This window comes from Manis pentadactyla, chromosome 6 (genome assembly GCF_030020395.1).
Source record: "Manis pentadactyla isolate mManPen7 chromosome 6, mManPen7.hap1, whole genome shotgun sequence".
Taxonomy (NCBI): Eukaryota; Metazoa; Chordata; class Mammalia; order Pholidota; family Manidae; genus Manis; species Manis pentadactyla.
Window position 1 is genome coordinate 66,955,134 of NC_080024.1, and position 12,244 is coordinate 66,967,377.

Sequence of the window (12,244 nt, forward strand, 5' to 3'; positions counted from 1 at the left end):
GAGTTCCCTAATGAGTGACAGTAAAAGCTAAGACATTCTCCTTTCTTGGAGGAATAGAATAACTATGAAAAGATTAGAGCTGCTGAGGAAGGTAAAAGTCCATTTGGGATCACTTATATTTAGTATTCTCTTGTAAGACTATAACAGAAATTTTTATCCAAATGGATGGGCATTTGATTTATTTCCAGTTTTGGCTGTTACAAGTGGTGCTGTTATGAATATCCTTCTGCATATCTTTTAGTAAACACATGTATGCATTTCTGTGGATACTTACCAAGTAATGTAATTGTTGGCTCATAGGTTATACATATCATCTTCACTAGATCCTACTAAATGTTTTTCTAAAGTGTTTGTACCAGTTTATATTTCCACCAACGAAATGTGAGCATTCCTATTGCTCCATGTTCCTGCCAACATTTGGTATATTTTTATTTTCTAATTTTAGTTGTATTTGTGTGTTTGTGTTTGTGGTGGTATTCTAAGTAAACACACACACATGCAGGTTTTGGAATTTGAGGAAGTGATACAAGGAAAAATATCAAGTGAAGGTTGGAGAGATTGTGTCCGTTAGGGGGTTTATTTTTAGACAAGTACCAGAAAATTGGAAAATATTGAGAGTTATATCTCGGGTCAGTTCTGCAAACAGATACAGCTTTTTGGGGATTTCCTTTATACAAAATGGTGTATTCATTTTTTGTGGTTATAAGCATAAAATATTCATTTAGTACTAATTGAGTATGTATTTTGTGTCAGACAAATATTTCATAAAAGTAATTTTGAGAATTTTGGAAAATAGGAAAAAGTGTTAAGAAAATCATTCATAAACCCATTCATCCACAGTCAACAATTTGGTTTATTAATTTGTGGTTTGTATTTATGCATGTATATATATAATTTTTTTCTTTCAAGTTGAGAATCATGAACATATAATTTTGTACTCTTTAATTTCTCTATTTATCAGCATTTTCCCACATCATGTAGAACTATTTGTAAATCTTTTTAATGACTGGATATTATCCATCATATGATTCCACTACGATTCACTTAAGTGTTACCCTCATTGGGTACTTAGATTGTGTTCAAATTTTAGTTTCATTAAAAATATAATAAATAATATAATATAACAAATCTTTTCCTGCATTTTAGGTTATTTTCATAGGCTACTTTCCTAGACAGGAATTGACCATGTCAAATGATATAATTACTTTTAGAGTTCTTATGCCATATTGCTAAATTATTTTCCAGAAAGGTTACAAGAACCTTTTAAGTTTACTCATAGTGAATGAGAATGCTTGTATCAGTACACCCTTGCTTGAATTGAATATTATGATTAGTTTAATATGCTAACTTAATATTTCAAAATGTAACTGTTTAAATTTAGATCTGATTTTTTTTTCTAGTATTTCTAAACCAAAATATTGTTTAAAAGTTCCCAATTTTTTATTTGGATTTTAGCAACTGCTAAGGTGGTGGGACCCTTAACCTTGGGGGTGGAACTGTTACCATAGGGCTTTGGGAAAGGAGGAGTAGAGAATGGGACCAACTGTATGTTCTGTTTTCTGTTTCTTGCTTTTTTGTTTTGTTTTGTTTCTGAGGTTAAACTTCCTATATAGCAGAGGTGAGAGAGGAATCCATGTTAACTGAGTGATCACTGTATGGCAGGGCCTGACAGGTCATATCAGAGATTCAGCCCAAATTCTGTTTCTAGCTACATTGAAAACATTGTTCTGACACTGATATTTGTTTGTTGGGGTTTTATTTTTGCATAAAAAAATTTGGGCTGTGTCTTAGAACATCTTAGGCTTCCCTTAGGAACCCTTTATGGCCCTATCATCTTTGAATTTATCCAACTTATATTTTAAGCTTACCACATCTATTAAAATAATTCTATGTTTAATTTAATAACTATGTGTATTTTGTTTTTTGTTGCTGATGTATTGATTTTGTTTTTTTCACTTTCTCCCCCTTCCTTTATAGTTATCTGAAAACTAGTGTCATACCCAGTGAGATTTCCATTCTGGTCTGTGCTATTTCCATGCTTCCATCTCCTCACCTAGATGAAGTGGGGATATCTCAAATTGAAGCAGTTTCACCACATTGTGACCTAAGTGACCTGAATGGTTTGGCCACATCTGTTTTACGATGGATTCAGGGTGATCAGATGTATCTGGATAGTACTACTGTGAAACAACTGAAACTACTTCAAAGATTAGATCACTATGGTCATCAGAGACTACAAAAATGCAACAATTTGAATCTGTTATGTCAGGAACTTAAATCTTTAAAGGGAGACTGGTTTGCTGAGTCACTTCTTGAAGAGACAGTTGCTACTTTACATCGTTTGATGGGTGAAATTAATTACATAAATGTTGCAGGGATTGCATCTTTTGTGTCTAGAACCAACTACCTCAGTACTTCGCTACTTGATAAGATAGCCTCAGTGGTTGTTCAACAGATTGAAAAGGTGAAAGTGAGATGTCATACATTAGTTTTACATAGCTGTCAACTTCTAGAGCATAAATGTTTGTCATAAGTACTCCGAGAACTCGGTTGGAATTTGAACTTTAAAAATTAAACTCTACTTTATGTTCAGCAATTTCTTGTTCTCCCCTAAAGCCTCCTCCTCCAGCAGTTTAGATTTGGGAAGATTAGCAGCCATGGTTTTGTTTATTACAATATTGTTAAGATCAATAGTCAAAATTCATTGTCTAGAAGAAAATACTTAATACTAATTGTATTAGGATAGTAGAGTATGAATGATTTTTTGTTTTCCTTTTTTTATTATTTTCTATAATCCTGTGATACTGCTTTTACTATTTAAAAACAACTACATTCAAAAGTGTGAGGTAAGTGTGAAAAAAGAAAAATAAGAGGTATCCAATGGCTTTAGTATTCTTAAATTGTCAGTGTGTTTTACAGATTTATTCCTGGAATTTACTTGTAAAATGCTGCCTTTGGATTATGTGAGAAGTAGCTTACTTAAAATCTGTATCAGAAGAAGGCTTTTATTTAAGAGACAGTATTTCTCACAAATTAGTCTTATTTACTTAGCATATTGCCTGGCAATCATTATGTTTTAGATGAATGAGTGAATAATGAAATGAAAATGAACAAGTGAAAGAAAAATAAATTCTGATGGTTGTAAACTGAGAAACTTCCTTAATTACATTATGTGATGAGTTTATTAAATACACTGATATGGAAATTACTGATACTAATTCCTATTCACTTTAATGACTAGTGACTTTTAGAACAGGATTTCATATCTAAAAATATTAAGTTTTAGATTATCAGATTGATTTTCTTTATATTAACATTAGGAGTTCCTAGAAATTAGTGGTGGGCTTAAATTGGTTATAGCAGGGTAGAAAAAAAGTATCAGCAGTAGTACATTTATCATTTAACTATAGGCATGATCATTTAACTATTAGCATATTAGAAAAAGATTTCTACCTGAAATAATAATTAGGTTAAAATTTTTCTTGTTTTACTGAAGTTTAAACTATTCTGTTTTTTATTCTGTTTATACAGATCCATCCTTTTGCAATCTCTGCTATTATTCTTCCATTCAGCACCTTGAACTATGATCCTTCTCAAAGGGATGAATTTTTTGGAACATGCATCCAATACCTTCATTCTTACTTAAGTAGGTATATTGTTTGGTGATACACTGAATGAGTGGGTTAGAGAATATTGCTGCCGTGCTGGAAGACCTCTCTCTTGATTAAAGGATAATCATAATAGCAATGAGTTCTACACCTTAAAAAAAAGTTTGTATCCATTTTTGAAACTTTTGTTATGAAACATGTCAAACTTACAGGAAAAAATGGAACGAGTCAAGTAAGGAGCACCTATATACTTACTGGGTGAATTCAGTTACTGTTAACGTTTTATAATATTTTGCTTTACTGTTTGTCTCTCTTGCTGTCTTATTTTTTTCTGAGCTATTTTAAAGGAACTTGTAGGCCCTTCACCCCTAATTACTTGGGTATACACCTCCTTAGAATAGTAACCTATGTTACCACAATGCTGGCATCACACCCGAGAAAATTAATAATACCCTAATAATACACAGTCCATGCTTAAATTTCCCTCATTCTATTGGACACAGACTCCAACCAAGTTTCACTCATTGTGTTATGTTGTTATCCCTTTAGTGTCTTATAGTCTAGAATATTCTCTGGTGTTTTTGTTTTCCTTGACATTGACTTGGGGGAAAGGTTTTGTTTTTTAACTTTTTGTTTTCAGGGTTTTCAAATACACAGAAAAATTGAAAGAAGAATATAAACAACATCTGTATACTATATATTCACAATCTAGGTTTTGAATAATGATTAATGTTTTGCCACATTTGCTGTATTTATGTGTGTATGATGAAGTGTCAGCCCTAAAAACGTCAGGTTATAAGGACATTCTCCTATATAAGCACAATACCAATGTCACACTTAAGAAAATGAACAAATATCTTCTACCCACACAGTCCATAATCAGATGTTCCCAATTATCACCAAATTGTCTTTTGTAACTTTTTTTAAAGGAACCAATGTTGATTTTTTTATGTTACTTTCTCCCTCTTTTTTTCTTGCTATTTATTTTTACTAAAAGAGATATTTATTTTTAATAAAATAGATGACCCATTTTTTTGTACACTGTACCACACTACGGATTTGTCTGATTGCCTTCTTTTAACTTGCTTCTCCATCTCTTGTATTTCTAATAAACTACAAGTTAGGTATAGAGCTTTGGTCAGATTCAGGTAATGTGCTAACTTGTTTCTGTCGCATCTAGAGACACATAATACTGGATTGTTTCTGTAAATTTTAATAGTTTGTGCTTTCTTTTAAAGAAAGCAAATATTTCTCATGGCCTGAATAGATGTTTATTAATTGTTGGAAAGGTTGCAGTTCTTGTGCTAATTACTATGTGTCTCTAAGTAGTGTTACAGTACTGGAAACGAGTAGAACAGAAATACCCTTCCTGCTGTTGGTCTTGGCAGAAGCAGTATGTGAGGATAGCAGAGGAAGGAAGTTACTTTTTTTTTCCTTTTCAATTTTATTTTGGTTCCAGAATTATATTTGGGACTGTTTGTCCTTCAAGGAGTAGGGATTTATGGGGCTTCTCTTTTCAGGCCCACATCTTTTACTTGTCAGTATTAATTGTGGAAGCTTTAGATGTGAAATACCTGGCTCGGTTAAGTTACTGCCTTTTCAGTCAACATTCACCAAGTACCTATTGTCAGTCTTCCAGTCACTGGAGATACAGGAGAAAAGAAAACAGACCCTACCATCATAGAGTTTTTTTTCCGGTAGGGAGACATTGGCATAAAGAGTACACAAATACATAAGATCAGGTGATGCTAAGTATTCAAGAATGTGTATAGGATGGAGCATAGCAGTGTGGGTGGGATGCAGTGCTACTTTACATAATGGGGTCTGGGACCACCTCTCTGATGATGTCATCTGACCACGAACTGGTTGAAATGGAGGAATGATCCCTGTCAATTCTCTTTCTGGGAATGAGAATCACAGAACAAAGAAAAGCGAGTACAAAAGGCCCTTAGGTGAGAACATGTTCATTTCTGTTGGCATCCAGTGTGGCAGAAATGGAATGAGGGAGACAGAGCTGATAGGAGATGAGGTTGGAGAGGCAGCAGGCGACTGGTTTCCTCAGAGCTTTTGGCAGTGCCTGGACAGTGAGGTGCATCCTGTCATTCACCAGCAGCAGATCCTTTCTGAGAGCTTCCATGTCCAGCCTAAGATGTTAGGCTCAATATTAGAGTATGTTCTCTAGACCTGGACACTACTAGTTAGGCTGGTGGGAGACCAGTGTGAATACATTAATTACGTCAGCATTGTGCTTATGGACTTTGCTGGATTCTTGTGGGATCTGCTGGCAGTATAGAGTCTGACCGTGTCTGAATACCACTGAGGCTGCTAATGGATGAGACAAAGGAGCTGCTGTGATGTGTCACATTACTCGTGTGTTGGTCTATACATGTGTGGCATTCACATACACCCCTTTTTATTAACAACGATGTGAAGGAAGAAGGATTTGAAACTGAGAATTAAGAGTTTGTACTTCAGATAACATGATATTACACATAAAAAACCCTAAAGAATCCACTCCAAAACTATTAGATCAAATATCTGAACTCAGCAAAGTTGCAGGATACAAAATTAATACACAGAAATCTGTTGCATTCCTATACACTAACAAACTAGCAGAAAGAGAAGTCAGGAAAACAGCTACATTCACAATTGCATCAAAAAGAATAAAACACTGAAGAATAAACCTAACAAAGGAAGTGAAAGACTAATACTCTGAAAACTACAAGACACTCATGAGAGAAATTAAAGGTACCAATAAAAGGAAACATATCCCGTGCTCATGGATAGGAAGAATCAATATTGTCAAAATGGCCATCCTGCCTAAAGCAATCTACAGATTCAATGCAATTCCTATCAAAATACCAACAGCATTCTTCAATGAACTAGAGAAAATCATTCTAAAATTCATATGGAACCACAAAAGACCCCTAATAGCCAAAGCAATCCTGAGAAGGAAGAATAACACAGGGGGATTACACTTCCTGACTTCAAGCTCTACTACAAAGCCACAATAATCAAGACTATTTGGTCCTGGCACAAGAACAGACCCATAGACCAATGGAACAGACTAGAGAGCCCTGATATAGACCCAACCATATATGGCCTATTAATATACCATAAAGGAGCCATGGATGTACAATAGGGAAATGACAGCCTCTTCAACAACTGGTGTTAGCAAAACTGGACAGCTGCATGCAAGAGAATGAAACTAGATTATTGTCTAACCCCATACACAAAAGTAAACTCAAAATGGATCAAAGACCTGTATGTAAGTCATGAAACCATAAAACTCTTAGAAGAAAACATAGGCAAAACTCTTGACTATAAACATGAGCAACTTTTTCCTGAACGCATCTCCTCAGACAAGGGAAACAAAATAAAAAATGAACAAATGAGACTACAGCATGCTGAAAAGCTGTACAGCAAAGGACACCATCAGAAGAACAAGAAGGTACCCTACAGTATGGGAGAATATGTTTGTAAATGACATATCCAACAACTGGGTAACATCCAAAATATATAAAGAACTCACATGTCTCAACACCCAAAAAGCAAATAACCCTATTAAAAAATGGGCGGAAGATATGAACAAACACTTCTCCAAAGAAGAAATTCAGATGGCTAACAAGCACGTGAAAAGATACTCCACATTGCTAATTACCAGGGAAATGCAAATTAAAACCACAATGAGATATCACCTCACACCAGTTAGGATAGCCACCATCCAAAAGACAAACAACAGCAAATGTTGACAAGGATATGGAGAAAGGGGAACCCTCCTACACTGCTGGTGGGAATGTAAACTCATTCAGCCACTGTGTAAAGCAATGTGGAGGTTCCTCAAAACACTAAAAATAGAAATACCGTTTGACTCAAGAATCCCACTCCTAGGAATTTACCCTAAGAATGCAGGATCCCAGTTTGACAAAGACGTATGTACCCCTGTGTTTATCACAGCACTATTTACAGTAGCCAAGAAATGGAAGCAACCTATGTGTCTATCAGTAGATGAATGGATAAAGAAGATGTGGTACCTGTACACAATGGAATATTCAGCCGTAACAAGAAAACAAATCCTACCATTTGCAACAACATGGATGGAGCTAGATAGTGACTGTAATGGGTATGTGGTGGGGACTTGATAATGGGGAGAAATCTAGGAACCACAATCTTGCTCATGTGATTGTATATTAATGATACCAAAAAAGCTCAATTAAAAAAATGCTAAAAAAAAAAGAGTGTGCATTTCAAGTTGTTCAGTCATGTGTTAGCCAGAAGGAAATGAAAGTACATCCTTAAGAAAAAAAATAGAATATAGGAGAAGAAGAGATAAGATAAAGGAAAGTAGAAGAAAGGTTGAGAAGTACAGCTCTGATTTTTTTAAGACTTAAAAGTATTTGGAAAGTTCTTGGCGACCTTTGCAAGTAAAATTTTAAGTAATGGAATAATAATTTTGAATAAATATTAGTTTTGACAAATTTTGCTGGCAGAAATCGTCACAATTAACCTCTTTTATGAGTTGATTTATTGGATAAAAAATCCAAAAGAAAAGATTTAACATTTTTTTCCTTTGTAAGAGTAGTTCTGCCAGTAGGGATCAGCTCCCTCTCATCAGAAATGTCTCGTGGGTAAGGCAGATCAGCCAAATAACTTCAAGCCTTATACCCTGAGACATGTGCTATTCTGCTGAGCGAAAGGTAAAGGAGGAGGTGCTAGTGGAGCCTGAGCTGCATGTGTGTCTCACTCAGCCTGGAGATTAGAGAGCAGTACAATATATAGTGGTCCAGACCAGGCTCCAGACCTGGACTCTCCAGATTAAATCTCACCCTCCACTAGCTAATTGTGTGGCTTCAGGTAAATCAGTTAGTTTCTCTGTACCTCTGTATACTTAAGTACAAAGCAGAGATAAGAATCATTCCTACTGTATACTGAAGTGAGATTTAAATTAGTTAACATATATAAAGTTCTTAGGATGATACCTAACATTCTGAGCACTATTACATTATTATCAACACATAGAAACTGGGATCACATCTTTTTTGTTTTGAATTTTCTTTTTAAAAGGCAATTTTAACAACTTTTATTGAAGTATAATAATAAAGAAACATTCACATATCAGCAATTAGTATGAATTTATACAATTTGAGTCACCCAAGGCATCAGTACCTAGATCAAGAAACAGCCTTTTCCACAGCACCCTTCTCTCCTTTCCTACTCTACCCCGACCCAAAGGTAAATTACTTCACCATTACCCTACTTTGTAACAGTATAGATTCATTTTGTCAAGGCTGTATTTGTATATTTTTTATAGAGACCCATTTTTACTGGGAATAAAATATGTGTTTATGTGTATGTGAGGCAGCTTTACATATAGTTTTTTTTTTAATCTTAATTTTGTTTTAGGTATATTGGATCCTCTCATGTTGGTGTTTGTTGGTTTTTCTTTGGCCACGCTTGAATATTTTCCAGAAGATCTGCTAAGGACAATTTTTAACATCAAATTCTTAGCCAAAATGGATTCTCAACTTGAATGTATGTATATACATTTTAATTTATTATCAGAGCACTTTTTATCCAAGTGTACTTTATATCCAAGTTTCAGCTCTATACTGAAGCATATAAATGTTAGTAATGTTTATAAAAGTGTTTCCTGCTTATTGTAGAAAATCTGGAAAACAAAGGAAACTAGACAGTTAAAGATTACTCATAATCTCATAACGATTACTTCATAATCATAATCAAGTGAAACTACCTCTTTTAATGTTTTGGTGTATTATGCATGAATCATTGATCTCATCATTGTTTCCTTAGGATAGATTTCTAAATGTGGAATATTAGGTCAATGAAAATTCTTAGATAATAATTTTTAATATGTAGTTTTAACATTCATAGCGAAACAGTATAGGAATTGTTCCTAATCATGCCTCTCAATGTAGTAATTAAAAAATATAAAGCATATGTCTGCTAATGAAATGACTTATAATATGAGAATAAAAGTCTCAATAAATAATAGGGATAAGTGAATGTGAAAAATGAATTGTCTTTGTTAGGTCCAAGCTTCCAAAATCTATTAATATTTTGTTTTTGATTTCAGTTGTCTGTTCATCTCTAAATACACGGGTCCAATTCCGTCTCATGGAGTTAAATAGAGCAGTCTGCTTGGAGTGCCCTGAGTATCAGATTCCATGGTTTCATGACCGCTTCTGTCAACAACAGTATAGTAAAGGTCTGAGTTTTCTTTGGGTCAGATAGCAAAGTTTAATTCCAAAGTAACTTATTAGGCAGTATGTTCGTGTTATTGTTAAGCTTAATAGTGACACCAGAGTTCCCAAGAGTGCTATGACCTGTTTAATGAAACCATTTTGTAGGTGAGATTGTGTTACAGAATCACTTAATCTTTAGGGTACTAAACCTCTTTTGGTAGAATGCAAAGAACTTGTACTGAAGTTTTAGTGTCATTGCTTTTTGTGTTACACTGAAGTTCTTGTTGAAAATATCAATCTTTATTTTTCAGTTTGTAGAATTGGGATGATTTATTAAAAAACTGATTAAGTGAACTAATTATTTTTATTTTCATAAAGATACTGGCAGCATGAACGGAGCACAACAGGAGATTTATAAAATGTTAGCAGAGATACTAGGAGGAATCAATTGTGTAAAAACCTCAGTTCTTACGCCTTATTACCACAAAATAGGTAAGACCACTAATTTAAATAGAGTCATCTCATTGATTGGAATTCTAAAGAAGTTTTTTAATCTTTTTCAAGTTATGAAAATTCCCAAATAGACTAAAATACAAAGAACAGTACAGTGAATCCCAGGTTTCCATGGTGCAGCTTTGATTACCATCAACATTTTGTTGTAATTCAAAAAATTTTTAAGGTTAGTCTTTCATTAATTCTAAGTAAAACCCAGATTCAGATTCACTGAACCCTTGAGGATCTTCAAGATTCTTTCCTATCCACTAAGTGCCCTAAAATCAAGGAAATGACATCACAATTTCATTGTTTTAAGTTCATCTCAAAACTAAGTTAGGTTATCAACCTGGACAAAGATTTCCATAGGTGTGTGCTTAACTCTAACCTGGGTAACTTTGTTTCAGTGGTTTAGCTGTAGAAGGCATTCTAATTTTGTTGAGAATGATATAAAGCTGGTAGTCTAGCAGATATGTTGGATGACAATATAAGATTTTTTTTTCTTTTTTTTCTTTCAGTATTGTTAAGGTACAGTTACTTGAGCAATATTATGGTTACTACACTTGCCCTGTTATCAAGTCCCCCCCACATACCCCATTACAGACACTGTCCATCAGTGTAGTAAGATTTTTTAAAAATAGCTAAATTCAAGTGGTGGGCTTTAAATGAAAAGATAAATTTTAAGAGGATTAACAAACTTTCTAAATTTCAATTTAGAAAACATCTGCATTATATATAGGATGTTCTAAAAGATTTAAAGCTTGATATAAACTAATAATATAAGTGGTTGCCAAAAACCAAATACTGTTTTAAACTATATTAAAAATAACAAAGTTGGTAATCCCAGTGTAGTCTGTCTTTCAGACACATCTTAGTTCTGTATTCTTCCTTCAAAATTCTTTTAAAGCATTGTTATTTATGAGAGACAGTGACATATAGGGCCGTGAAACAAATAAGATGATTAATAACTGTGGATTTTAGACATTTCTTAATGTATTAAAAAAACTCACTTAAAAATTACGATACGTGCTTATAGAAAAAACAGATAACAAGAGAAAAAATCACTATGATACAACTATTGTTTATTTTTGTTGTCTGTTTTTCTACTTCTTACTGACTTGTTTATAACAAAAATGGCTTATTCTATAGTGTTTTAACTTTGTTTTTATATTGTCACTATTTTTCTATCCCAGCGAATATACATTATTTTTGGTGACTGCATAATTTCATTGAATGAGTATGCTGTAGTTTATTTAATCAACCCTTAGGGTTGTTTTGCTTAAGGTTGTTTTGTCTTATATATAATAAACTTATTATGTCCCTACAAGGTACATAAAGTATTTTTATTTTATGGATAAAGAAACTGAGACCCAGAGATACTACTGCTTGCCCAAAGTTGAATAGTTGGCAAATAGCAGAGCCAGGATTTGATCTAGGCATTCTAGCTCCAGAATTAGTTCTTTTAATGAGATAACTATATTTCATATTTGATAATTAACTTGAGGATGCTTCAGTGATCCAGTTTCCCTTATATGTAAAAAGTAAATAGTTAAACCTACTATTTCCGGGAGCCTTTGAAGATGGCGGCATGAGTAGAGTGGTGGAAATCTCCTCCCAAAACCATATATATTTTGAAAATACAGCAAATACAACTATTCCTAAAAGAAAGACCAGAAGATACAGTACAACAGGCTACATCTACATCTGCAAGAACTCAACATCTCACCAAAAGGGTAAGATAGAAAGCTGTGACCCGGTGGGACCCAATCACTCCCCCGACCCCAGCTCACCGGTGGGAGAAAAAGAATCAGAGTGGGGAGGGAGTGGAAGCAGAGGACTGCTAAATAACCAGCCCTAGTAATCTGCACTGGGAGCACAGACACACATTGCATGGTGTACTGGATATTAGAGAAACAGAAAAGTAAAATCCAAGATGGAGAC

At 34.1% G+C, this 12,244-nt stretch overlaps 1 protein-coding gene across 6 annotated transcripts in view; it reads left to right on the top strand.

Moving 5' to 3' along the window:
* The window catches only part of FASTKD1 (FAST kinase domains 1), a 62,136-nt gene that overhangs the window by 34,548 nt on the left and 15,344 nt on the right, over window positions 1-12,244 (top strand). For all 6 annotated transcript variants that reach the window (XM_036888069.2, XM_057503937.1, XM_057503935.1 and 3 more), the window contains 5 exons: window positions 1,978-2,464; window positions 3,532-3,646; window positions 9,012-9,140; window positions 9,703-9,834; window positions 10,190-10,303. In XM_036888069.2, coding sequence (XP_036743964.2) covers window positions 1,978-2,464; window positions 3,532-3,646; window positions 9,012-9,140; window positions 9,703-9,834; window positions 10,190-10,303 — 977 coding nt within the window. The remainder of the gene's footprint in view (window positions 1-1,977; window positions 2,465-3,531; window positions 3,647-9,011; window positions 9,141-9,702; window positions 9,835-10,189; window positions 10,304-12,244) is intronic.